At 52.3% G+C, this 27,097-nt stretch overlaps 11 protein-coding genes across 11 annotated transcripts; 6 read left to right on the top strand and 5 right to left on the bottom strand.

Moving 5' to 3' along the window:
• Positions 1-204: 204 nt before the first annotated feature.
• PPTG_00971 (hypothetical protein) lies at positions 205-2,055 on the bottom strand. The gene has a single exon (XM_008892552.1). The coding sequence runs from the start codon at positions 1,952-1,954 to the stop codon at positions 677-679; it is 1,278 nt and encodes a 425-aa protein (XP_008890800.1). The 5' UTR covers positions 1,955-2,055; the 3' UTR covers positions 205-676.
• Positions 2,056-2,386: 331 nt separating this feature from the next.
• On the top strand, positions 2,387-4,504 carry PPTG_00970 (hypothetical protein). The gene has a single exon (XM_008892551.1). The coding sequence runs from the start codon at positions 2,533-2,535 to the stop codon at positions 4,312-4,314; it is 1,782 nt and encodes a 593-aa protein (XP_008890799.1). The 5' UTR covers positions 2,387-2,532; the 3' UTR covers positions 4,315-4,504.
• On the bottom strand, positions 4,323-6,947 carry PPTG_00969 (hypothetical protein). The gene is made up of 2 exons (XM_008892550.1): positions 4,863-6,947; positions 4,323-4,805 (listed from the first exon to the last, which is right to left on the bottom strand). The coding sequence occupies exons 1-2, from the start codon at positions 6,843-6,845 to the stop codon at positions 4,506-4,508; spliced, it is 2,283 nt and encodes a 760-aa protein (XP_008890798.1). The 5' UTR covers positions 6,846-6,947; the 3' UTR covers positions 4,323-4,505.
• Positions 6,920-11,193, bottom strand: PPTG_00968 (methionine synthase). The gene has a single exon (XM_008892549.1). It carries the CDS (start codon positions 11,163-11,165, stop codon positions 7,308-7,310), a length of 3,858 nt encoding a protein of 1,285 aa, XP_008890797.1. The 5' UTR covers positions 11,166-11,193; the 3' UTR covers positions 6,920-7,307.
• A 1,457-nt stretch (positions 11,194-12,650) lies between these two features.
• Positions 12,651-15,437, top strand: PPTG_00967 (hypothetical protein; the record flags this gene model as incomplete). The annotated part of the gene is made up of 1 exon (XM_008892548.1): positions 12,651-15,437. The coding sequence occupies one exon, from the start codon at positions 12,651-12,653 to the stop codon at positions 15,435-15,437; it is 2,787 nt and encodes a 928-aa protein (XP_008890796.1).
• Positions 15,438-16,062: 625 nt separating this feature from the next.
• Positions 16,063-18,789, top strand: PPTG_00966 (hypothetical protein; the record flags this gene model as incomplete). Its single annotated transcript, XM_008892547.1, has 1 exon — positions 16,063-18,789. One exon carries the CDS (start codon positions 16,063-16,065, stop codon positions 18,787-18,789), a length of 2,727 nt encoding a protein of 908 aa, XP_008890795.1.
• A 636-nt stretch (positions 18,790-19,425) lies between these two features.
• On the top strand, positions 19,426-22,308 carry PPTG_00965 (hypothetical protein; the record flags this gene model as incomplete). The annotated part of the gene is made up of 1 exon (XM_008892546.1): positions 19,426-22,308. One exon carries the CDS (start codon positions 19,426-19,428, stop codon positions 22,147-22,149), a length of 2,724 nt encoding a protein of 907 aa, XP_008890794.1. The 3' UTR covers positions 22,150-22,308.
• A 263-nt stretch (positions 22,309-22,571) lies between these two features.
• On the bottom strand, positions 22,572-23,734 carry PPTG_20816 (hypothetical protein). The gene has a single exon (XM_008893015.1). It carries the CDS (start codon positions 23,481-23,483, stop codon positions 22,923-22,925), a length of 561 nt encoding a protein of 186 aa, XP_008891263.1. The 5' UTR covers positions 23,484-23,734; the 3' UTR covers positions 22,572-22,922.
• On the top strand, positions 23,446-25,769 carry PPTG_00964 (hypothetical protein). The gene has a single exon (XM_008892545.1). It carries the CDS (start codon positions 23,815-23,817, stop codon positions 25,195-25,197), a length of 1,383 nt encoding a protein of 460 aa, XP_008890793.1. The 5' UTR covers positions 23,446-23,814; the 3' UTR covers positions 25,198-25,769.
• On the bottom strand, positions 25,319-26,034 carry PPTG_00963 (hypothetical protein; the record flags this gene model as incomplete). The annotated part of the gene is made up of 4 exons (XM_008892544.1): positions 25,319-25,458; positions 25,522-25,602; positions 25,664-25,725; positions 25,790-26,034. The coding sequence occupies 4 exons, from the start codon at positions 26,032-26,034 to the stop codon at positions 25,319-25,321; spliced, it is 528 nt and encodes a 175-aa protein (XP_008890792.1).
• A 256-nt stretch (positions 26,035-26,290) lies between these two features.
• Positions 26,291-27,073, top strand: PPTG_00962 (hypothetical protein; the record flags this gene model as incomplete). The annotated part of the gene is made up of 5 exons (XM_008892543.1): positions 26,291-26,312; positions 26,385-26,505; positions 26,579-26,740; positions 26,811-26,876; positions 26,953-27,073. The coding sequence occupies 5 exons, from the start codon at positions 26,291-26,293 to the stop codon at positions 27,071-27,073; spliced, it is 492 nt and encodes a 163-aa protein (XP_008890791.1).
• Positions 27,074-27,097: the final 24 nt, after the last annotated feature.

Here is a 27,097-nt window from a genome sequence, read left to right as displayed (position 1 = left end):
TTTTGGATTGTGACATAGACAGTATAGATGGTCCCAGGATGAGAATCAATTTTCCGCAGTGCTTAGTTGTAAAATTAAGCTTTCTCCATGTCGGTAAAACTCGAGAAAGCTGGTTGGAGTGCGTTTGTCTGTGATCTATGTGCCACGCTGTTTTCATTGCGGGTCTTCCGGCATCTGTACTTCAGTAGTTATGAACAACACAATTATGGGAAAAACAAAAAAAATGATGGTACAATTGAACGCAGCTTCAACTACTCACGACCTCTCGTGCTGTTAACGTAGCACAGCCAAAACGGGAGAAATGCCCGAGTACTGGGTCGTGACACGACCACGACTCGTGTGAATTCCATCCTGTCTCGGCGACTTCATGTACGCGACATGATTATCATTTCGACGAAGCACTGCAGTGATTACGGATGACGTCACGGAAATAATCTTGCTTCGAGCGTGCAAGCTAATACTTCGGAAGTAGCAGAATACATAAATTCTGCATGTGTACGCTTGCCGTACATGTAGTTGAACACGAAAATATTCATCGCCTGAGTGAGCAGCAAATCCACTCAACACTGGATTGCCAAAGATTATGGCGTGTGTGCAGGAAATGCAAGTAATTCATGCTTAAAAACCAGAACACTCAAGACACCAAGCACTACGTGTGCTTCAACAATTGCCTCTCTCATACACCAAGTTCGCCGACGCTGTTGCTGCGCGTGCGAGGGTCAAGAGCCGCGTCCGAGCGGTCCGTAGAGCGTTTCGGATGGTATTCATGCTGGTTCTGCTTGGTGCCGACGTTGATCAGTACGAAGCCAGAGATAACGAGCGTGGAGGCGAGCAACGTCACGTTCGTGGGCAGCATGCCGTGGAACCAAAAGTCGGCCACGATGGCCAGCGGGACCGTCAACGACAGTCCGACCGTGGCCACCGTGGGCGACGTCAGCAGCACCGCACGCGCCCATAGATAATCCGACAACACGTTGTCAAACAGCCCCTTAATGCCAATGAGAACCAGGATCTCCAACGACAGCCCGCTTAGCGACTCGATGCTCGAATAGTGGAAGGCCAAAACAATTGGCAGCAGACACACCATGTTGATAACGCCTATGAACCCGAAGAACAGCGAGATACTCACGCTCTCCTCGTCCGGGATCAAACGGCGGATCGCCGTCGTGTATACGCCGTACATGAAGGCTGCAAAGAGAGCCACCAAGTCACCGAACACGTGATCAGTGCCGCCATCCACTCCTTCATCATTGAAGATCGTCGAGATGTTACCAGCCATGCAGAGGATGACACCGGCCAGTTTCATCCAAACGAAGGGTTCCTTAAGTGCCACAACACTCAGTAAGAACGTGAATACTGTGGACGTGGAGCTTACGATGGTGCTGCTGGACACGCTCGTGAGGTTGAGACTCTCGTTATAAGTGAAATTGGCGATAAACCAAAGGGGCGAGATGATGGCGCTGATACGGAAGATTTGGCTGTAACTTGCCTGTACGCCCGATCGACGCAGTAATTCGCTGTGGCTTAACTTGCCGTTGGTGGGTAGACCTCGAAGCCAGGCCTTGAACTTTGGGAGCAGCACTTGCGACGCGTACCAGAGAGGCAGATTGACCGAGAAGAGAGAGATGCCAACGTACGTAAGGAAGAACGGACCCTGGAAGCTCAGATTGTGGAAAATGTACTGCACCAGCACGCTAGCGAACGTCCAAATGAGCGCCACGATCACGAGGAACGTCACGCCGAGCATCCAGTCGAAGGTCGAGTGGCGCCGGCGCGCAGTCTTTTGTGTTCCGCTGTGGCTCGCGGCACCCACCAGCAAGGCGTCTGAGCCTATTAGCGCGTCGCGCTCGGAGGACTCGCCATCGGAGGATGTCGTGAGCGTTGGTGACGTGGAGAACGCTCGCTTAGCGCCACGCTCGTGCGTCTCTGCTGAAGCTTCGAGTCCGTAGCTCATGGTAGAGCAGAGAATGTCATCAACAGACGCAGAAGAAAAAGTGGGTTAACTGCGTTTGTCATAGGTTCGTATCCGGACCAATTGCTACCAGCCATGAGGCAACGTCACTATGTGGACCACGTACTCGGATTTTTAGATATTTTATCCATTTCTGGATTTTGTATCGATATTTGAAGAGGTGCTTCTATTCGGGAGGTGCTTTCTATTCGGGTGCATCCGTAAATAGAGACTTCCACGCACTAGTGTCACCTCGCAGGTTGGACAGGACCAAAACGATGCGCGTCTGCAATACATGCAGCTTTCCTACACAACTACTCAATCCCGCATTTGCAGTGCAACAACATGCGCGCTACTTGCAGATACTCTACCTAGAGTGTGGCATTCTCTTCGACGGAGAATGCTTCGACTGCTAATTATTATTCTATGCTGAGCCGCTCAAATGTTCCAGCACCTAGCAGCGATTGAGCCTGACGTTGAAGTGAGGACCAAAAAATGCGAATTGGTCTGGCCCGTCCCTCGTGAATCAGGTCGGAACAGACGCAGAATCGCTCAGCCACTACATCATTCTCATTCTCGCCATGGCTTCGTGCAGCAGCGTCGCGCCCACTAGCGGCAGCAGCACCAGCAGCACCAGCTCGGCGCTAGCCATGCAGCCGACTGCCGGTGTCCTAAGCGTGGATGTCCTGGGTGCACGCAACCTGCCTCCCGCCGTGTTGGGCAGCTTGCTCAAATGGACACCAAGCTACTCGAACCCGTACGTGGTGCTATCGTTGGATCGCGAGCGCTTCGTGTCCAGCGTCAAGCATCGCGACCTCAATCCAAGTTGGAAGGAAACTGGAAGACTTAATGTCCCTCTACCGTCCGAGACTGAAGTGCTACAGACCGTCGGCGTTCCAGGCGGTCGAACTGCCGATGCAGGAGATAAAATAAGTGGCAAAGCGAAGTCCAAAGGCGGCAAACTAGCCACCAAAAAGACCGGAGCAGCCACCGCAGCGGCCGAGGCTGCCTTAGGCTATCGTCAGTACTACCCGTGCGCTCCGGAGCTCTACATACAGGTTTTTCATCGCGCCGAGGAGGCGAAAGATACGACACAACCTTCCAACTCGTCGAACATACCGAACGTTTCGGCGTTAGGACCTGACGATAAACTCATTGGTGCTGTGGTAGTGCCTTTGCTGCCTTGTCTAATGTCCAGTGCCTCAAGTTCTCGTGGATGGTATCAATTGACAGACGAGGAATCGCAAAGTGCGGGACAATTGCAACTTTCTCTGGATTTTGACGTCTCCGCAGCGTCAAATGGGCTGGAACCGCAGAAAGGGGACATTATCCGCCTCACAGGCTTCGGAGGACTTGAATATTACTCGAAAATCCTACCGCCTGGTGCGAGATTGGAGGTGTTAGACATTTTCCAGGACCAGGTGTTCGCTCAAACACACAGTCTAGAAGGATGGCCGCTGAGCTTTGAGCTGCACCGCAATTTGGTGCATGTGGAGCGTCGTCCTTCACTCCTACATGACGCATCGGAGCAGCTACACAACCAAGTGACAAGAGTTCGCCAGTTCCGAGTGGTCACCGGTGCCCAGCGGGTGTGGCGCGCTCTGCCGGACACGCCACGGATTCAATTCGAGAACTCTGCGGCGTTTGCAGCGTTCTTTGGCGCTCAGGCGTACTCGACTATGATGCGTAGTATTCATGACTTACTACGTTCCGGTGTATACTCGGGTGTGCAGACTTTTGTGGCAAGCTCCAAGGACGCGTATGGCCAAGTGAAGCACGAGTTCGTGCGTGTGTACTGGAATGCTCCGAGACGTGTGATGAACGGGAGCTTTGACGGTGGCTATGACGACGATCTCATAGAGTGTGGGCCTCGCACTAATCGTGGACATATCGTGCGTGCTTTCACGGCTGCTGACCGCTTGGCTGTGGACTATGAAGACGCTGAGGAGGAGATGATGATGCACTGGGACACATACGAAGACAGCGAGGACTACCAAGACGAGGACGAAGGCGATGTTGCTGTGCCTGAGCAGCTTATCTGTCCAATTACTGGCTGTCCGATGGTGGATCCTGTCGTCGCTGCGGATGGACACAGTTACGAGCGTGAGGCTATTATGCAGTGGTTTACGACTAGCGATATCTCGCCTATGACGGGCATGCACATGCCCACGACGCAAGTCTTCCCGAACTTCACGTTGCGCCAACTATCTGAGGAGGTGCAGGCCGCAGCCACACGTCGTCAACAGGCCAAAAGACGCCGCCGCCGTCAGAGTGCTACACGTGCTCAGGTAACCGAGGAAACCTCGCAAGTCGAGCATGATCTCGAAGATAAAGCTGCATCCAGTGATGGAAGCCAGGAGTGAGGGAAGCAGCCGGAAGTAGGGTTTGATATGTAGGTTTTTGATAACTATGTGTCTCCAGTAGGGATTGGAATTATGAGGTCACAGGAATATGAAGACACACGACACTGGAATCGAAAAGAATGAAAAGCTTCAGTTAGAAGTACATTCAACATGCTCACGTCGATTCCTCTTCTTTTGCCACACACACACACTTATAACCCCTTGGCATCGTTTTCTTCCGACTTTTTGATGATAGCGCGCAGCGTTTCAAGTGCACTGACGGGTAGGCGTGTGCCTGGGCCGAAGATGGCACCGACTCCTGCATCGTACAGGAACTGGTAGTCCTTGGGCGGGATGACGCCTCCGCAGATCACCAGAATGTGTTCAGCGTTTTCATTTTTCAGCGCTTTTACCAGCGCCGGGACCAGCGTGTTGTGGCCGGCTGCAAGCGAACTCACACCAATACAGTGCACATCTGCGTCCACGGCTTGACGTGCCGTTTCTTCCGGCGTCTAAAGAACACAAAATCTTAGCTTAAATACCTATATCATCTTCAAGCAACAACGTACCGAGAAGAGAGGACCCACGTCGACATCAAAGCCCATATCTGAGTACCCGGATGCAATAACCTTAGCTCCACGGTCGTGGCCGTCCTGGCCCATCTTGGCCACCAACATACGAGGCCGACGGCCGAACCGTTCAGCGAAAGCTTCAATCTCCTTGACGACTGCGTTGTATTCAGCTTCAGCCTCGTCGTTGTGTTTGTACTCGTTACGATATGCACCGGACACGACGGAGCTCTTGGGGACATGTCGACCCCAAACGTCTTCAAGAGCCTCGGAGATTTCACCCACCGTGCAGCGAGCACGCGCTGCGTTCACAGATAACTTCAGCAGGTTCATTGGGTGTTTGCCTGGCCCCGTACTCTCTGTAAGTGCTGCTGAGTCTCGTAACTTCTGAAGACACGCTTGAGCTGCAGCTTCGTCCCGATTCGCCTTGACTTCTTTAATCCGTGCGATCTGTTTCTTACGTACCGCTGTGTTATCGATCGTGAGCACATCTACTGTGTCTGGGTTCTCCACCACGTACTTGTTCACACCGACGATAGTCTCTTCACGGGAGTCAACACGCGCCTGCTTTTTGGTGGCGCTTTCTTCGATTCTCAACTTGGCCATCCCGGACTCAATAGCCTTGGCCATTCCACCCAGCTCCTCCACTTCATTGATCACTTCCAGAGCAGCATCGTACAGCTCCTGCGTAAGCGATTCCATCAAATATGACCCGCCCCACGGGTCGGCCACACGCGGAATACCCGTTTCTTCCTGTAACACCAACTGCGTATTACGGGCCAAGCGAGCACTGAACTCGGTCGGCAACCCCAGAGCCTCATCCAATGCATTTGTGTGTAAACTCTGCGTGCCGCCCATGACAGCGGCCATAGCTTCCACTGTCGTCCGCATGATGTTATTGTATGGATCCTGCTCGGTTAGCGAGTATCCCGACGTCTGGCAGTGAGTTCGTAGTAGTAAACTCTTTCCATTCTTCGGCTGGAACTTTTCTTTCATCAAATTGGCCCACAATTTTCTGGCAGCTCGTAACTTGGCCACTTCCATGTAAAAGTTCATTCCAATAGCGAAAAAGAAAGAAAGTCGCGGGGCCACAGCGTCCACGTCAAGGCCAGCCGCTTGAGCTGCTCGGACGTACTCAATACCATCAGCTATAGTGAAAGCCAGCTCCAATCGGGCGTCGGCTCCTGCTTCTTGCATGTGATACCCAGAGATCGAGATGGAGTTGTACTTGGGCATATACTCGGACGTGTAGCCGAAGATATCCTGAATGATCCTCATGCTCGGGCCAGGCGGGTAGATGAAGGTGTTGCGCACCATAAACTCCTTCAAAATGTCATTCTGGATCGTACCAGATAGCAATTTTTGGTCCACTTGTTGTTCCTCGGCCGTCACAATGTACATGGCCAGAATGGGCAACACGGCCCCGTTCATAGTCATAGACACTGACATTTTATCCAGTGGAATACCGTCGAATAGGATCTTCATGTCTGCTATTGAGTCAATGGGGACGCCGGCCATGCCCACGTCGCCGTGGACGCGCGGATGGTCCGAGTCGTAGCCTCTGTGTGTGGCCAGATCGAAGGCCACACTGAGGCCCTGTTGGCCCGCGGCCAGGTTCTTCCTATAGAACGCATTGGACTCTTCGGCCGTACTGAAGCCTGCATATTGTCGCACAGTCCAGGGCTTGGCCGTGTACATGGAGGCGTACGGCCCGCGTGTGAAGGGGAAGATACCGGGTGCCTGTACTAGATCCAGGTCTTCCAAGTCGTTCTCAGTGTACAGAGGTTTGATGGGGATACCCTCGGGAGTATTCCACACCAAGTGTGTGGTTGGATCCTTGCCTTTGAGCTCCTTGGTGGCCATCTTGATCCACTGAGGCGGATACGCAGACTCGTCCATCTTGGTGCTCAACGTGCGCAGTAGCGGCAGGCGAGAGGCACGGCTAGCCCCGCGAAGGCCCATGGATCTGCCCACGCGCCACATGACTTTTTCTCTTTTTGCCTTGAGATTGCAGACTGGCAATGTTCAAGAAACCCTTCAAGACGCCATACAAAAACGAGGCCTTTTCAAGTTGAAGGAAAATTGCCAGATGATCCTTGCAAACTTTTGGTTATTTTTCAGTTCGAACAGAGGAAACGCAAATTGATTCGATGGGTACATGTATAAAAGAGTGCGCGCAAGGTCTTGTTCACATGATTGTTTACTAGGCCTACGCAATGCCTGAGTGTCGTCCTCTACAGGCAGGTCGTCTGGACTTGACTATTCGCTCAAGAAGCTCAAAATGAGAGAATAGCTCCGTGCGTAAATGCACGCAGAAATGGCAATGAAGTAGGCAGGCCTAGTTGCAGGATGCCCGCCTCTCCAATGGCATTTCTATCGTCCCAACGTCCCGCTCATGCAGAGCACACCACAGATAGTTGCGCAGAATCAATGCACGAGACACCCTTACGCCGAGCGGTCGTAGCCGAGGATCGGTGCCAGCCAGCGCTCCGTCTCCTCCAGTGTCTGGTCCTTGCGCTTAGCGTACTCGACAACCTGGTCCTTGCCGATCTTGCCCACTGCAAAGTACTGCGAGTCCGGGTGTGCAAAGCACAGAGCGCTGACGGCCGAGCCAGGCAGCATCATGTAGCTGTCCGTGAGGTTCAGATCGATCAGCTCGTCGGCCTTCAGCAGGTCCCACAGCGCACGCTTCTCCGTGTGATCCGGCTGCGACGGGTAGCCGGGGGCCGGACGGATACCGTCGTATTTCACCTTCAATAGGTCCTCCTTGTTCAAGACCTCGTCGGCCGCATATCCCCAGTCCTTCACACGCATCTCACGATGAATATACTCGGCAAAGGCTTCGGCCAGACGATCGCCAATGGCCTGGGACATAATCTTGTTGAAATCATCGTGATCCGCTTCAAACTTGGCCGCCATCTCCTCCACACCAAACACGCCAACAGCAAAGCCACCGATATAGTCCTGGCCAACGCCCTTGGGTGCAATAAAGTCGGCCAACGACATGTACGGGTCGCTGGTCTCCTTCTCCGCTTGCTGGCGTAGCATACAGAACTTGGAGATCTCCTGCTCCGGGTTCTTCGGGTCGCACACGACCACGTCTTCACCGTCGCGATACGCAGGGAAAATACCCGATACACCACGTACACGAAGCAGCTTCTTGTCGATGATCTCTTGTAGTAATTTCTGTGCTTCATCAAACACCTTGCGAGCCTCATCACCAACAGTCTCATCGTCGAAAATCTTCGGATAGCCACGGTTCGGGTATCGACCACGCAGTTCCCACGTCTGGAAGAAAGGGTTCCAGTCGATGAAAGGCACCAGCTCTTCCAGTGGCAAGTCCTCAATAACATGGAGGCCCACACGGTTAACCTTCTCGAAAGGAGGGTTAATCCCGTAATCGATCTGGTAGCTTTTGGTCTTGGCGTCCTGGAAACCCACAAGTTTGATGTCATCCAGAGACGCGTAGTAGTCCTCCCTCATCTCCTCGTATTCTTCCATGACTTCTTCCACAAACTCATCGCGTTCCTCGTCCTGACGAAGCAAATTGCCGACCACAACCACACTTCGAGACGCGTCCAGGACGTGCATCACCGGGTGTTCAGGAGTAGAATAGTGCGGGGCGATCTTGACGGCCGCGTGCATCTTGGACGTGGTGGCGCCTCCAACAATCAGTGGAATGTTCAAGCCAGCCTTGTTCATCTCACGGGCCACGTATACCATTTCATCCAGCGACGGAGTAATGAGACCGGACAGGCCGATCACATCGACGTTGTGCTCTCTAGCCGCCGCCAGGATATCCTCACACGGGACCATGACGCCCAGATCGATGATCTTGTAATTGTTACAGCCGAGCACCACACCCACAATGTTCTTGCCGATATCGTGGACATCTCCCTTCACGGTGGCAATCAGCACTTTGCCAGCATACTGTGAGTCTTCGTCCTCGTCTTCGTTGGCAATACCGTTGGCCACATTGGCCAGACGACGTTGGTTCTTCTCTTCCTCCATGAACGGCAGCAAATAGGCCACTGCCTTCTTCATCACACGAGCAGACTTGATCACCTGTGGCAAGAACATTTTACCCGATCCGAAGAGTTCACCCACGACGTTCATACCATCCATAAGTGGCCCTTCAATCACGTCAAGTGGTTTCTCAGCAACCTTGCGCATTTCCTCGACATCCTGGTCGATAAACTCCGAAATTCCCTTCACCAGAGCATGAGTAAGTCTCTCACCGATAGGTTTGTTACGCCATTCCTGCTTGCTGCCAGCGGCCGCGACGGCCCCACCTTTTTTGGCGGCATCGGCTTTTTCCTTTTCGATCAAAGAGCGATCCAAAAGTGCTTCAGTTGCGTCTGGGTGACGATTTAGTACCACGTCCTCGACCAGTTTGAGTAGATCTTTCGGGATATCATCGTACACTTCCAGCATGGCAGCGTTCACAATACCCATGTCCATACCAGCCTTGACTGCGTGGTACAGGAAGACACTGTGGATAGCTTCTCGAATGACATTCACTCCTCGAAAACCGAACGACAGGTTGGACACACCGCCACTGATCTTACAGTACGGGTTCTGCTCCTTGATGATTCGACACGCGTTGATAAAATCCACACCGTAGTTGTTGTGTTCCTCCATACCCGTGGCCACCGTCAGGATGTTCGGGTCGAAGATGATATCCTCTGGCGGGAAGCCCACTTCATTCACTAGAATGTCGTACGACCGCTTGCAAATACGCACTTTCTCGGCTTCTGTAGCAGCCTGGCCTTCCTCGTCGAAGGCCATAACCACCACTGCTGCACCGTGGTTCTTGACGATGCGCGCATGCTCCATGAAGAGCTCCTTGCCGACTTTGAGCGAGATACTGTTGACGATACACTTGCCCTGGACACATTTAAGTCCGGCCTCCACGATATGGAACTTGGACGAGTCAATCATGAACGGAACCTTGGCTACATCCGGTTCGGTCACTGCGATCTTGAGAAAACGCTCCATGGCCGCCACACCGTCCAGCATACCGTCATCCACGTTCACATCGATTACCATAGCGCCGTCTTCAACTTGTTGTCGGGCCACGTCCATGGCTGTACCATAGTCACTCTTCATGATGAGACGCTTGAAGCGCAGAGAACCGGAGATGTTGCAGCGTTCGCCGACGTTCAAGAAGCTGAATCGTTCCTTCGTCACAATCATGTCCTCCAGACCCGAAAGCCACATGAACGGCTCCTTTAGCTCAGGTAGTGGACGTGGTTCGTACTTGGCCGTCATCTCTGCGATGGCCTGAATGTGCTGCGGTGTCGTGCCACAACATCCGCCCATCATATTGACCAGACGGTCCTTCGAGAACTCCTCGCAGTACTCGGCCATCATGGCCGGGGTGTCGTCGTATCCGCCCATAGCATTGGGAAGTCCGGCGTTGGCGTAAACCGACACAAAGCACTCGGCCACGTTGGACAGACGCTGCAGGAAGGGCTTCATCTGATTGGCGCCCAATGCGCAGTTCAAACCGATACAGAACGGCTTCGAGTGGCGTAAACTGACGTAGAAGGCCTCAGTCGTTTGGCCAGACAGTGTACGGCCACTCATGTCCACAATAGTACCGGAGATAAACAGCGGCAGTTTCTGGCCGGTGGCTTCCTGGTACTTATTGATGGCGAACACGGCCGCCTTAGCGTTTAGAGTGTCGAAAATGGTCTCGACCAGCAACACGTCACTGCCGCCGTCCACGAGGCCTTCAACCTGAGTATAATACGCATCAACCAGCTCGTCGAACGTCACGTTACGGAAACCCGGGTCCTCCACATTCGGGGAAATGGACAGCGTTCTGTTCGTTGGGCCAATCGAACCGGCCACGAAGCGCGGTAGCAGTGGGTCCAGCACCGTAACCTCGTCGGCCGCCTCTCTGGCCAGCTTGGCCGACTCGTAGTTGAGCTCGTAGGCCAAGTGTTCCATCTGGTAGTCGGCCTGGGCGATTGTTGTGCCGGAAAACGTATTGGTGCCAATGAGTTGCGCCCGGCCAATTTGCATGTATTGCTTGTGGATGTCCTTGATGACCTGTGGCTGTGTGATGGACAGCAAGTCGTTGTTGCCCTTAACGAGGCACGGAGAGTCCTTGAACCGCTCGCCACGGAAATCCTCCTCTGTGAATTTGTGCGTCTGGATCATTGTCCCCATACCGCCGTCGAAGATGAGCGTGCGCTGCTTCATGAGCGCCGTCAGGTACGCGAAGATGTCGGTCTCGCCGCGCACGAACGGCCGCTGCAGCATGGCCAACTCCTCTGCGGTCACGTCGCTCCGCATGGTGCTTGACGTGTCGGGAGTTTTAGAGACTGAAAAGTGAGTGGTGCAAAAGGGACGGCAGAGGGAGACAGGCGATTGGCTGATAATATACTGCTACGACAGATTCGTATGCTGTAGTGACCGACTGCGGCGAAAAAAGTCGTGTGGACAAGACGTGTCAAATGCAAATGCAAAACTTGGTGGCAAGAAGGTTTGCCACTAAACACTAGCCAGGATACATGCTCCGGTTGCAACGGATGCAGAGAAAATGACAGCACAGTACTGACGGTGCACCGCTGCCTTTCAACTCGACGACTAGGTCGGATACTATTCGCACAGGTAGCAGTTAAAAACGCCAACGGCGGAACTTGCAGCCTTTGTCTACATACCAGCAGCAAGCTGGTACGCAAACGTGCAAAGCAAAAATGTGTCCTACTGATTCTCCATAGGTTGAAGAGTCAATGCCGCGAAAGCTTTATATGAACTGTATTAGAACGTCGGTCTGTAAGCGCGAAAAACGAAACTCATTGTCGCCGACCATGACCAATTGTCAGTGATTTAGCAGCGCTGAATCAGCGCCAGGAATCGATGTACACAGAGTTTTTACGTTGCGATAGTCGACTAATTGTACATATACTTGTTGGTGGTCGAGTGAGTTTACAGCGGCATAGGGAGATATCGGTCGCGATTACGTTTGTAGCAAGAGTGTTGTCACGGTAAACCATTGGTTTAACTATCAGTCTCATCGCATTCTGTGTCGCACGGTGCGGATACTTCCAGTTGCTTGCTTGTATTATATGACGAAGGTGAAGTGGCGGCTATCCGTCGACCATCCCAAAATCTTCCGAACTGCACACCTTCAAAAAGCTGTGGCAAAACGAACTGTCACGGCGGATTATGGACATTGTTCCGCGCCGTCAACTCCCAATGTTGGTGTACCGGTAGGATACGTGTGATACGCGGAATGGATACGACGACATTTGCGGATTCGATATCGATTGCAGCAGAATTCTAGCGAAAGGACGAAATGATGCCGAGGGGAGCGTGAAAAGCGCCGTTTAGCCTGGGATTTGGAGGAGGCCACTGTACCTGTGTGGCCATGTTACAGCCATTCACAGTGCTGTTCCCATGAAACACTGCCATTTCACTGCCTTTTAGGTTCAACTGTACGATGCAAACTGGACTGTGGAGATTAAAATTGTGTTAATCAGGGCAAACGGGCCTCCGCACCATCAATTGCCATCCGAATCGAGCCATGTGACCTGCATTGACAGTGCAGACAAGTCTTGTCTGCGTGGGTATCCGGCAACCACAAGGAGCCGGACTTTGTCCTCCCACGGAGCTGCTTTGGAGGATGCAGTCCATCTTCGTTCAGCGTATTCCAAGACCAATCGCTTGATCTGGCACGTGCGCTTTTGGCTTTGAGCGACACACCGCAATCCGCTCGTTCATTCTGGGATTTACCGTCGGCAGCTCAAGGCTCAAAGCGATAAACTTCAAGAAGAGATGGCCATTACTCGGCGTCTGCCTGCAGCACCGCAGTCGACGGTGCTCTTGCTCGCGCTTTCGCTGGTCGTAGCCAGTTTCTTGCATGTAACTTCAGGTCACCCTGCTTTGCGGGAAGATGATAACGACGCCACCCGCCGTCTGAGCGGCGGTGGAGGCGACAAGAACAAAACCGTGCCGTTTAACTCCTGGAGCAACGCCATCGACACGCTCCAATACGTGCTGGCCTTCGTGGTCGTGCTGGTCGCGGCACACCCGCTTGGCCTTTTCTTCCCCAAATTGTTCAAGCTCCCGCTTATTACGGGCTACCTGGTCATTGGTGTCATTGCTGGCCCGTTCGTCAGCAACCTATTGAGCGAGGATCTAGTAAAAATGCTCTCGAACTATGTCAGTGCATTGGCACTGTCGTTCATCTCGTTCCAGGCAGGTCAGGAGATCTACCTCCCGGAACTTCGTCCGCAACTCAAGCCGATCATGATTCTTCTCGGTGTGTTGTACTGCACGGCCATGGTGATTCTATCGGCCGGTGTGTTGATTATGGAGAGCGCCTTCTTCTACGATGATATGGGCTTGGCTTGCCAATTGGGCATCGCTCTCATGTTCGGCTCCATCTCCGTGTTGGGTTCTCCGGCCACTGTCATGGCCATCAAGATCGAGTTGAACAGTGTCGGTCCATTCACGAGTTTGATGCTGGGAGCTACCATGACCGCCGAGTTCATTGTGCTCATTTCGTTCTCGATTTCTCGTATCGTGACCTCCATCTACTGCGCCAAACTGGACGTGTCGATGCTCAACTTGATGTATACTATGACCATCGTTTTGTCCAACATCTTCGTGGGTGTTCTACTAGCGGGTGTGACTCTCCTCATTTTCAAGATTCCAGGCGGGGAGCAGCACCACGACGACCACGGCGCTGACCACGGAGCTGCGTTGCCGAACACCACGTCGTACACTGATCAGAAGACCAACGAGAAGGTTGAACCGACCAACCCGGACATGGAGCCGCACCCGCATAACGGAGCTGACCGAGAGTGCTCAATCGACGAACTGAACCACCCTCCTTCTGATTGCTGCTTGTCTCCTAAGGCTGTGTTATCGCTTAAGGGCTTCATTTGGCTGTCCATGGGTTACATGTTCTACATCTCCAGCAGTCTCGTAGCCGAAGCCACCGCCGCAGCCTTCGGGTTGTCGTGGGAGATCAAGTTTGAAGCATTGCTTGTGCTTATGATCGCGTCGTGTATCGCCGGCCACCACACGGGCATCCGTCACGACATGCACGTCATCCTGGACACGGTCGCACCGTACATGTTCCTACCGTTCTTCGTCATGACCGGTGCAGCACTGAAGCTGGACCAGGTCGTGGCTGCCATTCCGCTTATGAGTCTGTACGTGATTCTCCGCTATGTGGCGATCTTCATCGCCTGCTACTTCGGTGGTCGCTACATCCTCAAGCTGACGCCCAGGCAGTACAACAACCTGTGGCTTACGATGACGCCTCAAGCTGGTGTGGCTCTGGGTCTGGCTAACGAGGTGCAGGCTATGAGTGATGAATCGTGGGCTGCTGAGTTCTCAGCCACGATCGTGGCCGCTGTGGTGGTGAACCAGATCATTGGTCCGGTCTTGTGTGCCATGGGCTTGAGTCGAGCCGGTGAGACGTTGCAGGACCGTATGATGGAGGCGGACGCAGCGCCCAAGGACGTCGACAGCGTCGACAAGAACATGCACGGCGGTGGCTTTAGCAGCAGCACGTATGGTGGACGCTTCAGCAACATCCACGGCGGTGGCGTGAGTCAGTTCGAAATCAGTCGACGCCTGTCCAGTCCTGCTGTGACGCTGGGCAACGGAGACCCTCGCTCGCTACTGCCGTTCTACAAGGTACAGAACGCAGTTGTGATCGGAGACGACGAGATCGCCTTCGAGGTCGCACTCGAACTCTCGCTCTACGGTGCACAAGTCAACGTTCCTCTGCTGGACGAAGAACGCACCAGCAAATGGCAGAAGATGAACGAGACGATCCTACAGCGTACAGCTAAGGGAGACCTCATCTCGTACAAGAACACTCTTAAGGACCGTGACAACGCACAGGCCATGTCTTCTGCCGACGTGTTGATCTTCACGGGTGACGCTAACCGTACGCGCGAGAACGTGCATCTCCTCAAGTCTTTATTAGGTGCTTCTCACCCTCGGATGATCGCACTGGTACCGGACTGCAAGTTCAGTAAGGAGATGAAGGCCCAAGGTGTGCTGGTGATCCAGCCATCTATCGCTCTGGCCAATATCGCAACTCGTATGGCTTTGTTGGACCAGAAATTGGCTGAGGCTCTATCGAATGAGATCAGTACGACAAGTGACTTCAGTACGGCGTCGTACTTCCTACGTGCGGACGGCGGCGACTTGGCGGACATGCGGCTGGAAGGCCGTCGTCTGGCACTGGGCCGCAACGTGGTGAACCACCACTCAGTGGACTACGACCGCCTGGCAGAGGCGCTTCACTCTGAGAACTTGCCGATGCCTCCGCCTCCGTCACGTGTTGCCATGTTCGGTACGTCGTCCGCTGCTGGCTTCGACCCGTTCCAGCGTGACAGGAACAACTCGGAGTTTTTCGTCATGCACGACGAGCATGAAGATACCGAGGAGATCGTTATGGACGCCCAGTACGGACCGTATTCGTCGCGTGGCAACCCTCGACTGAGTCTCCAGCGATCATCTATCCTTGGAGCGAGTCGCGTTCAACGTGGTGGCGGCCGAGGAAGACGCACACCCGGACGCACCAAATCCGGGTACTAAGTAAAGCTCAGAAGAATCAACTTCAACGTAAAGATGTAAGGTCATGCACATGTTTGAAAATCAAGGTGTACGTTTGTCTAAGATCTCGAGATCATGTAAAAGCATCAAGATCGCTGGATAGGACGCACGCGTGCTATTAACATGTTAATTTTGTGGCAAGATCTGCTCTGTCTGAAGGTGGTTCGACACGGACACGGTCCTCCGAAACGCTCTGACACGCTGGACTTGACAGCTACATCAACAATTGCCACACCTCCCAACAGAAGCTTCTCAAATAGCTTCATACATATACTAGTATTTTTTTTTAGTTCGCACGCTGCGTTACACCATGTCGAACACCATACGACCACCAGGTCACAGTCTTCTTCTCGGTGTGTTACCCTGCCGAACACACAAGAAGCTGGTGGAGTGTGGTGTCCACACATACGGTACAGTTTACTTCGTCGAGTTGCGGGATGTAGGGATAGACGACAGGAAATCGACTCGATTTCCTATCGTCTATCGGAGCATCGCAGGCATTCGCAAGAGGGAAAATGTTAAACCAGACAATTCGTCGCGACGTCACCAAGTTACAAGCTCATTCCGACATTCGCCTTTCGACGTCAAGCTCGAAAGCGTTCAGTAAATGAACCCGATGCGAAAGAATAGCATTCGTGCCGGCTCGGAGCTCCTTCTCGTCTTCACTGTGGCTGTTTCCTGCTTACAGGTTGTGTCAAGCCATTCCACACTGCGGGATGATAACGCCTTAGACAAGGGTCACGACATCACGCGTCGATTAAGCGGTGCCACGGGAGACCCGGACAAAACCGTGCCGTTCAATTCATGGAGCAACACCATCGAAACACTGCGGTATGCACTCGCCTTCGTCATCGTACTGGTGGCCGCCCACCCGCTCGGACTCTTCTTTCCAAAGTATTTCAAACTTCCACTCATCACGGGGTACCTGGTTATCGGCATTATCGCTGGCCCGTTCGTGGCCAACCTTTTAACGGAAGACCTCGTCAATATGCTCTCGAACTACGTCAGTGCGTTGGCACTGTCGTTCATCTCGTTCCAGGCTGGTCAGGAGATTTATCTACCGGAGCTTCGTCCACAGTTGAAAGCCATCTTCATTCTGCTCTCCGCACTGTACGTGACGGCTATGGTCATCCTGACATCGGTGCATTTACTCGTTGAAAGCGCCTTCTTCTACGACGACCTGGCGTTGAGCTGTCAATTGGGTATTGCTCTCATGTTCGGCTCCATCTCCGTGCTGGGATCACCAGCCACCGTCATGGCCATCAAGATTGAACTCAACAGTGTGGGTCCGTTCACGAGTTTGATGCTGGGAGCAACCATGACGGCCGAATTTGTAGTACTCCTGTCGTTTTCGATTTCTCGAATCGTATGCTCCATCTACTGTGCTGAATTGGACGTATCAATGGGTAACCTCATGTTCACATTGAGCATCGTGATGTCCAACATTCTGCTAGGTGTGATTCTGGCAGGTGTAACGTTCCTGATCTTCCAGATCCCTGGAGGAGAACACCACGACCACGGTCACACAAATGGGCATGAAAATGGTCATACTGACAGTCCAAGTGCGTCGTATTATAACCAGAAGACGGACGTGAAAGCTACTTCAGTCAATATGGACAGCGCACCTCATCCTCACAACGCTTACCCCCAAGATGGCGAGTCTGCTGCGACCTCGTCCTCCTTTTTGACACCTCAGACATCTCTCTGCTTGAAAGGCTTCATCTGGTTATCAATGGGGTATATGTTTTACCTCTCAACAACGACGATCGCCCAAGCCACCATTGCAGCTTACAGTTTGTCGTGGGAAGTAAAGTTCGAGCCGCTACTTGTGCTTATGATTGCTGCGTGTATCGCTGGACACCACACGGGGATTCGCCACGACATGCACGTGATTCTAGATACCGCAGCACCGTACATGTTCCTGCCGTTCTTCGTCATGACCGGCGCAGCACTGAAGCTGGATCAGGTGGTACATGCCATCCCGCTTATGACAGTGTATGTTCTACTACGGTATATTGCGATCTTCATCGCTTGCTACGTCGGTGGTCGCTTCTTGCTCAAGTTACCACCAAGGCAGTACAACAACCTGTGGCTCACAATGACACCCCAAGCTGGTGTTGCCTTAGGTTTGGCAAACGAAGTCAAGGCCATGAGTGACGATACGTGGGCTGCAGATTTCGCAGCGACGATCGTGGCCGCCGTAGTGGTTAATCAAATCGTGGGGCCGGTGTTGTGTTCCATGGGGCTGGGTCGCGCCGGTGAAACACTGAAAGATCGGGCAGTAGAAGAACACGACGATAATAAACCCGATATCGACGGGAAAGATCTGGAACATAACGGAGATGAAGGCGATCGCAAAGTACGGCAAAGTCGGCTGTCGGTCAGAGCTAGTCGATTCTCGATGCATGACCCTGGAGCTCCATTGCCGTTCTATAAGGTGCAAAACGCGGTTGTCATTGGTGATGATGAAGTGGCGTTCGAGGTCGCACTGGAACTCTCGCTTTACGGTGCAAAGGTTAACGTGCCTCTCCTGGATCAAGAACGCACCAGTAAATGGCAGAAAATGAACGAGACGATCTTGAAGAGAACCGCCAAGGGAGAACTCATCTCGTACAAGAATACACTCAAGGACCGTGACAATGCACAGACCATGTCGTCAGCTGATGTTCTCATCTACACGGGCGATGCTAACCGTACTCGCGAAAATATTCTGATGTTGAAATCCTTACTGGGTGAATCGCACCCTCGGATGATCGCATTGGTGCCGGATTGCAAGTTCAGCAAGGAGATGAAGGAACAGGGTATACTGGTGATCCAGCCGTCGATTGCTTTGGCCAATATTGCAACGCGTATGGCTCTACTGGACCAGAAGTCAGCCGAGGCGTTATCGAACGAGATCAGTACGACGAATGACTTCAGTACTGCGACGTATTACTTGCGAGCTGATGGAGCACACCGAGGTTCCGTATCGGAGATGTCCTTGGAGGCTCGTCGGTTGGCTCTGGGTCGCAGTGTGGTGAACCACCATTCGGTGAACTACGATCGTCTCATGGAGACATTAGCGGCAGAGAACTTGCCAATGCCTCCTCCTCCATCTCGTGTGGCCATGTTCGGCACTTCTGCTGCTGGCTTCGACCCGTTTTCTAGTCGGGACAACGGATCAAGCTTTTTCGTCGTGCATGACGACCCGGAGGACGGAGAAGAATACATTCTGAGCACACCCAACGCACTACCGAAATCTCGGTCCCACCGAAGAATAAGTCTCTCGCGAACGTCCGGTCATTCTTTCGTTAGCGTTTCAAGTGAAGTCCGCCATCGTCCAAACAAGAACTAAGTTTTGGCAAAAAACAATACATGTACAAAATGCTTATGAATTGTTTATGGATGGAGATGTACCCAAATCCATATCCAGACCGACCAGATCTTACGTCGATCCGCATAACATACGCTTATTATGCTTTTATTATGCTAGAGCATCTTCAGAGGTGCACCCCAGCTATTCGGGAAGTATACCTGGCTTTCAACTGAACCGCAGTTTGCCCAGTTAACTCCATGGCGCCGGGCTACACGACTTCACCTGCGCGTACATGTATGAATACAAGTACTCGCTCGTGTAACGTTGAGATGATAACGCTTTTAATCAAAGCCAAACCGTGGATTTTTAATCATTAATCACTACCCGCTCGTCTGTAAATCTGAGTCAGGTGCCCGTCGTTGACGGTCACCCCACCTGTGGCCTCCAATCAATTGCAACATCCGGTCTATCTTATCGTTTTGACAGCCAAAAATCAGTAACTTGCACATCAAGATCAGATGCTAACTGGCAGTCATCAAGGGGTTTTAACGCCACGATTAATTCCATGTCTCCCTATTTCGTTCATTCCAGCTTTTACCGTCTAGGGCGAACGTCTTCGGACATCAAGCCCCCGAGTTAACCACGATGTCTTGTAGACGGCTCGCCAATTTCCCAATGTCACGACATGTGTCCATGCTCTTGCTAGCTCTTTCGCTAGTGGCTACCCTCGACGTCGTCTCAGCCAGTCGTGGGCTGCGCAGTGGTAAAGATACCGATCGCAGGCTCAGCACCGCAGACACGGACGATGATTTAACCATCCCGTTCAACTCGTGGGACAACGCTATCGATACGCTGCAACACGGACTCGCCTTTGTGGTTGTTCTCGTCGCTGCTCACCCGCTCGGTCTTTTCTTCCCCAAGCTCTTCAAGCTCCCACTTATCACGGGCTATCTGGTAATTGGTATTATCGCTGGGCCATTCCTCGCTGACCTTATCACCGAGGACAGCGTCAACATGCTGTCCAACTACGTCAGTGCATTGGCACTGTCGTTCATCTCGTTCCAGGCTGGTCAAGAGATTTATCTACCGGAGCTTCGTCCACAACTTAAATCGATCATGATTCTTCTCGGTGTGCTCTACGTGACAGCTATGATCATTTTGACGGGAGCGATTTTGCTGGCGGAGGAAGCATTCTTCTACAAGGACATGGTTCTCAATTGCCAATTGGGTATTGCTCTAATGTTCGGCTCCATCTCTGTACTGGGCTCACCCGCCACCGTGATGGCCATCAAGATCGAGTTGAACAGTGTGGGTCCATTCACGAGTTTGATGCTAGGAGCGACCATGACGGCCGAGTTTGTCGTGCTCGTTTCGTTCTCGATTTCTCGAATTGTATGCTCCATCTACTGCGCCGAACTGGATGTGTCTATTCTGAACCTGGCGTTTACGATGAGTATCGTGTTGGCCAACATTCTAGTTGGTGCTATCCTCGCTGGTGTGACGGTCCTCATCTTTAAGATCCCTGGAGGAGAACATGATGACCACGGTCACGATATTGACGATGGACTCGCGGGACGTAGCGTATCGGCGTTCCATTCCAGAAGAACAGGTCACAAGATGACTTCGGTTGATCGGGACATGGCACCTCACCCCCACAACGCTTATAACGAAGAGAGTCCGGTGAAGAAGTCGTGCTGGACTACCAATATGTCGTTGGCAGTCAAGGGTTTCATTTGGCTTTTGATGGGCTACATGTTCTACCTCTCCACTACTCTATTCGCCCTACAAACTGCTGCATCCTACGGTTTGTCGTGGGAAGTTAAGCTTGAACCATTGCTTGTTCTTATGATCGCGTCGTGTATTGCTGGACATCACACTGGTATCCGTCACGACATGCACGTTATTCTGGATACCGTCGCGCCGTACATGTTCCTACCGTTCTTCGTTATGACTGGAGCGGCACTGAAGCTGGATCAGGTGGTGGATGCGATCCCTCTGATGAGTTTGTACGTGGGTCTTCGCTACGTAGCGATCTTCATCGCTTGCTACTTTGGTGGCCGCTTCGTACTCAAGTTAACGCCGAAGCAGTACAACAACCTGTGGCTCACGATGACTCCGCAGGCTGGTGTGGCCTTGGGCTTGGCAAACGAAGTGAAGGCTATGAGTACGGAATCCTGGGCTGAGGAGTTTTCTGCCACGATCGTGGCTGCTGTGGTGGTGAACCAGATCATTGGTCCGGTCTTGTGTGCCATGGGCTTAAGTCGTGCAGGTGAGACGTTGAAAGACCGTGCTGCTGAGGGAAGTATGCCAAGTGATAATGGCGATAACAACCTCAAGAGCCTCCACAGTGGAAGATTCAGCAGTATCCATGGCGGCAATCTTAGCAACATTCATGGTGGGAATTTCAGTAATGTCAGTCTGTTCGATGCTGGTCGACGCATGTCGAGTCCTGCAATGACGATGGGCAAAGATCCACGATCATTGCTACCGTTCTACAAGGTGCAGAATGCTGTGGTTATCGGAGATGATGAAGTGGCTTTCGAGGTTGCTTTGGATCTCTCACTGTACGGAGCACAGGTAAATGTGCCGTTGCTGGATGAAGAACGCGCCAGTAAATGGCAAAAGATGAACGAGACAATCCTCAAACGCACTGCCAATGGAGACCTTATCTCGTTCAAGAACACTCTTAAGGACCGTGACAACGCGAAGGCCATGTCGGCAGCCGACGTGTTGATCTTCACGGGTGACGTCAACCGTACGCGCGAGAACGTGCATCTCCTCAAATCGTTGCTGGGAGAGTCACACCCTCGGATGATCGCACTGGTACCGGACTGCAAGTTCAGTAAGGAGATGAAGGCCCAAGGTGTGCTGGTGATCCAGCCATCTATCGCTCTGGCCAATATCGCAACTCGTATGGCCTTGTTGGACCAGAAATTGGCTGAGGCTCTGTCGAACGAGATCAGTACGACTAGTGACTTTAGCACGGCGTCATACTTCTTGCAGCCGAACAGTGGATACCGCGATTCGCTATCGGAGTTGTGCTTGGATGGCCGCTCGCTAGCGCTCGGACGAAGCGTTGTGAACCACCACTCGGTGGACTACGATCGTCTTGCAGAGGTATTTGCGGCCGAGAACTTACCCATGCCGCCTCCGCCGTCTCGTGTGGCCATGTTCGGTACATCAGGTGCTGGATATGACCCCTTTTCGAGCAACAGAAGCAACCGGGCGAACTTTTTCGTCATGCCCGATGACCCCGGGATGACCCCGGGACAGTACGCGCGAACGCCCGGAATGAGTTTGTCTCCGCGCCGTGCTGGATTCAACGTGTTGCAAACCCCACAAACTCCTGAACTTCGCCAGCCGGGAGCAGAACCAAACGCTGCGAATAAGAAGCCGTAAGGTGGCTCGGTTCGTACTCCACGTTGGCCACAGGTAGTTTTTTTTTTATTTCGTAGGTTAGCGAAATGCGTAATATAAGCCAACTCCAGTTCATGTACACAGTTTGAAAGTTCCTTTCTAAAACTGTGTACACATGTTCATGGCAACTGAAACAAGGCATCAATACGATCCACGCCCGCAATGCAAAATTTGCATTGCGATTTAATCGTAGTGCTGCATTTCTGTCGGAAAGCTATGGGCCCCACTACGATTCTATGCTGCCCCCTTAGCTTTCCAACAGAAATGCAGCACTACGATTCGCGACTCGACAGTGTCGAACTGGCGTAGCTAACGCCGTAGGTACAGAATGTACTGTTCAGAAGTGATTACATAGTTCGTATCACAAATTCATTTGGTTAGTAAACCAAGGTAACCAACCACCAGATGGTGAGAATATTACAAGTACATGTAGTTCATTACGAAATGCATCGACACAAACATGTCTTCACTGGTTTTCCTGAATTAGCCTCTCTACAAGCGGAAATAAATTGATCACCACATTGGGCCGAGAGAACCCTAGGGGAGTGCGGACGGATCTATGAGCGGTAGTGGATTTGCTCGATTATCCACCGTGTAGAGCGTGTACTCACGAACCCGTAGCGCTGGTGATAGACGAATGCAGAGAATGTATTGGACGCCGGGAAATTGCCTCCAATGATCCGCTTTCCGATTCAAATACGGCCATCCTCGTGAGACGCCCACTTCCACCTTCAATGTGTGGAATTCGATCCACGTCATGCCACCGGGACGAATGGCACCAATGCCAGGAGCAGGACCAAAACTGCAATCGGGCTCGAGTTTTCGGAGACTTTCAACGTAACTCGATCCACGCGGCACCAAGTGCAGATCACCAGTACCAGTTGCAGACAGCACTGCCAACTATAGGAAACGGCAGAATCCATCGTGGGCACCAGAAGGGACTTCGACAGCGTAGATTCTACCATCTTCAAATGCCATCGCCCTGGACACCAGTGCTTGATTCTCCGTCTTGACATATCTCTCCCAGTCTTCCAACGAGGCTCGCAAACTTCAAATCCAGGATCTGCGCCATCGCGCTTAGCAGAAAGCAAAGTAGCTTCGACTTCCTCCCAATCAAGCTTATTGATGACGCCATTTATCGCTTGACCGCCATGTTCCGCGCAGATGAAGCAACTGACGGCGCAAGTTCGAGTCCCCGTCCCCAAAGAAAGCAACGCTCGTGTTTGTTTGTGGCCTGTCCCAAAATTTGTATCGAGAATGTTCGTCTTGACTATATAGTACTGTTCCACCTTGAAGTAGCCGTGCAAAATGTGCATCCAATTGAGCTCTTTAAGGGCGGAAGAGCGGAGAATGCCAGCCGAAGCGGATGATAACCATGAATGCCATTTCGACGGCGGCAGCGACTGAGCTCCGCCTCAAATACGTGCTCTCAAACAGCGGTGGACCATTGGGGCGATGGTCTACCCATTACAAGTTCTACTGTAGCAATCGTGCACGGCAGCATGTCGCAGGGCTCGGAAAGCCCCGCGAAGCTGGCGCGAATGGACTTGCCCAGCGGATATAGCCCAGGCCATCGGGTGACTACGTTTTTGTATGGGGATTATACCTCGTCCATTTGGTTTTCCAGCCTGCTAGACGGACCTGAAAATGGCGACACTCCGAAGCGTTGGGTCGCTCCGCAGCATCGGCTCCATTCGAAGTGTGGGGTCAATGCACACTATTTCGGAGGACTACGCGACGCTGGCCACGCCCGTGTCCGAGTCTGCCAGCAGCACGTCGTTAGAGGAGGGTGTGGACATCGCCGTGCCCGTAGACCAAGTGCAGCTCACAGATGAAGCTGCTAGTGTCGGCTCAACTGCAGTCGCTCCAGAGCAGACCTCGAGCAGTACAAGCACATACATCCCCATTATGATGAGTGTCGCCATCGGTGCGTACCTTGGCGTAGGCGTACGTGTGCTACTCACCGAGTTCGCCGACGTCATGTACGCGAGTCAGACAGAGCTGTTGGAGCTGCTGGGCTTCGGCTTCTTCCTGCCAAATGCGGTCGGCTGCTTCGTCATGGGAATCGCGACCAGGATCAAACCGGTACTACGTGGCCAATATGAAGTGCTGCTGACTGGGGTTACTACGGGTTTCTGTGGTAGCTGCACTACTTTCGCTAGCTGGGATCTCGGTGCGGCACTCATGTTCGTCCGCGGTCACTGGCTGAATGCTCTCTTGATGCTGTGTATACAAGTAGCGACCGCGATCACGAGCCTTCGACTGGGCGTGCATGCCGCCGAAGGTATTGTGCACTACTTGACGTTTCAAGAGTACCCCTTCCGTAAACCGCCGGTTAACCTCGGTCAGCTCAATCTAGACCTGGAAAGGAATATTAACCACTTCCGGGATATCAAAATGCACACGTTTGGACCGCTAGTTGCACGACGAGTGCATGCGACGGAGGAATCGTTGGCTGTGGCTCGAGACTCGTGCAACGAGCTGATGGCGGAAATCACCCAAGTGGAGCACGAACAGCACCCGGTTCACCATCATAACACGGTCTGGGTGGTGGCAGCACTGTTATTGACGGCGTTTTTCTGGGTCTTGGCGTTCTGTGGCTTTGACAACTACCCGAGTTCGAGACTGCTGGCGCTCTGCTTTGGTCCTTTCGGTGCGCTGCTGCGCTGGTATTTGTCGCTGTACAATAGCAATCCAGTGTGCAAACGGTTCCCGTTCTTCACTTTCGCTCCGAATGTGGCTGCATCATGTTTGAGCTGCGCTATGGAGATCGTTGGCAGCGTCGTGTATCAGGACAGTGCGTCCGCATACAGAGATTTCGTGATGTGGGGCCAAGGAGGCGTCATGGTTGGGTTCTTGGGCTCACTTTCCACCGTGTCGACTTGGGTTAATGAGTTAGATACCCTCTCTTCCAAGCGCTTGTATTGGGCCTACCGCTACGGCCTGATTAGCGTTATTATCTCGCAGCTCGCGAGTGTTTTTATTCTTGGTATGTACGACGCGTACGGCAGCGACCCACTCATTGGATAATGCTGCTGATTTATGTAGTTAGTGTCAAGCCTGTCACGTGACCAATATACGTGAAGCAATTCCGTAAATGGAGAATGCATCCTTATCGGCTTATACCAACCTTCAACTACCAATTCGATGGTCAAGAGTTCATGGTAAACATCGATCGCATGATAGCGTCGGTATCGTCTTGAAGCTGGGACGACAACTCATAGTCACGAATCTCAGCTTGCATCGATCTGGGAGACGTTTCTCGAATAGCTTGCAATGCAGCTTCACCTCCTGCACCACACCACGCAAAATCATCAGCAAGATCAAGTTAATAACCGAGTACAAGACACATACCAGCAATCACAGCAGCATCCTGGACGACCAAGCCACGTCTACCCGCTGACAGCATCGACTCCCCCACTGCGATGACCTCCACTGCCAGCCAAGCACAGTATTTAGCAGCAGTATCAAGACCTTTTAAACTTGAAATACAGACCTCCGAAGGTGCGGAGCGTCTCGGCACACTTTGTCGTGTCTTCTTCCGACAGTAGTCGGCACCTTCAATACAAGACGCTCATAAACCTTGCTTCATTCTTCCTTAATGGTGTTCATTCACCCTCACGTGAAGTTTCTTTTCCCGTTGCTAGAGTATATCCGTAGTATTTTTCTTCCCATGACGCACTTGAGAGGCTGCTCGAACTTGCGCTGGAAGAGCCTGCCGACCCGCGGGTACACGAGCTGCACGCTCTGTGAGCCGGTGTCCAGCATCAACTGTCCATGTCGCTTTGAGTGCTTCAGCTTCACTCTGCCGCCTGTGGCGTCCTCCATCACGAGCTGAGCGCTGAAGACGACGTCCGGGCACGGCATCTTCGAGTGCGCACTTCAACGTCCACGTTCGTAACCGTTAATTGTTTGAATAAAAAACATTTTTCGTTGAAATTTTTGTTTGTAACGACCGAAGAAAAGTCAACTTTCGTATTTTGTATTGCAACTTTTGCGTCTCGAAGAAGAGCTGATGGCTTCCGATATGCGGCGCTCACTGCTGCTGTATCTTCTCGCTCTGTGCGCGTGTTCGAGAGTCTTAGCGTTTGAGATTCGATGGGAGGACTACTGGGAGGCAGCGATGTACCACTCGGGCCTGGGCTGTACGTGATGGTCAAAATGTATCCTTACGGTTGGAGTGTAGCTGCTCACTGTTGTCAACGTTATGCTAGTAGATCAGTGCACGTTCGTGGATAAACCGTCACAGATGGTACTCCATCATTTACAAGAGAACTTAAAAGGCCAAGAGCGAGCCGTGGAGGCAGTGGTGGGTGCGATCGAAGCCTGGGAGTTCTCGTGAGTTGGTTAGCACAAGGATGCTCAAAGAGTTGGGATTTTTCTGACGTAGTATGGTATTTTCTGTTAGAAGGAGCTCTACTAAAGACCGCGCACCGTTGGTGTTGGCTATTACGGGGCCGACGGGCACGGGCAAGACGGAGATGTCCAACTTGATCGCTGAAGCGCTGTTTAAACGCAAGAAAAAGCTATCAAACAGTGAGAAACGTGTGCCGTCAGGGCTGCTGATCTTTCGGTGAGTGAATAGCTAGATTGGTATGGGAGGTTCTTGCTGAACTTAGTTATTTTATTGTTAATAACGACAGTGGAGAAGATTTTAGCGACAATTTCACGAACCCCATCACGGAATACCACACGCAGATCAAGACGAGGTAGGATATCGGAGCGGGATATGTTGCAGCAGTATTTCGATATCTGACGCACTTAATGTATGACTTTCTGCTGCAGACTTGCGGAACACTTGCATCACTGCTCAGGAAAAGCCGTCGTGGTGATCGATGAAGTGCAGAAGGTGATTCCACACACGCTTGACGGTATGGTAACGTTTTGTTTTGTTATATTTTTCTAGCTCAATATCGATAAAATTATCATG

Source organism: Phytophthora parasitica (assembly GCF_000247585.1).
Source record: "Phytophthora parasitica INRA-310 unplaced genomic scaffold supercont2.1, whole genome shotgun sequence".
Classification (NCBI taxonomy): domain Eukaryota; phylum Oomycota; class Peronosporomycetes; order Peronosporales; family Peronosporaceae; genus Phytophthora; species Phytophthora nicotianae.
This window is presented reverse-complemented; position numbering and strand designations above follow the sequence as displayed.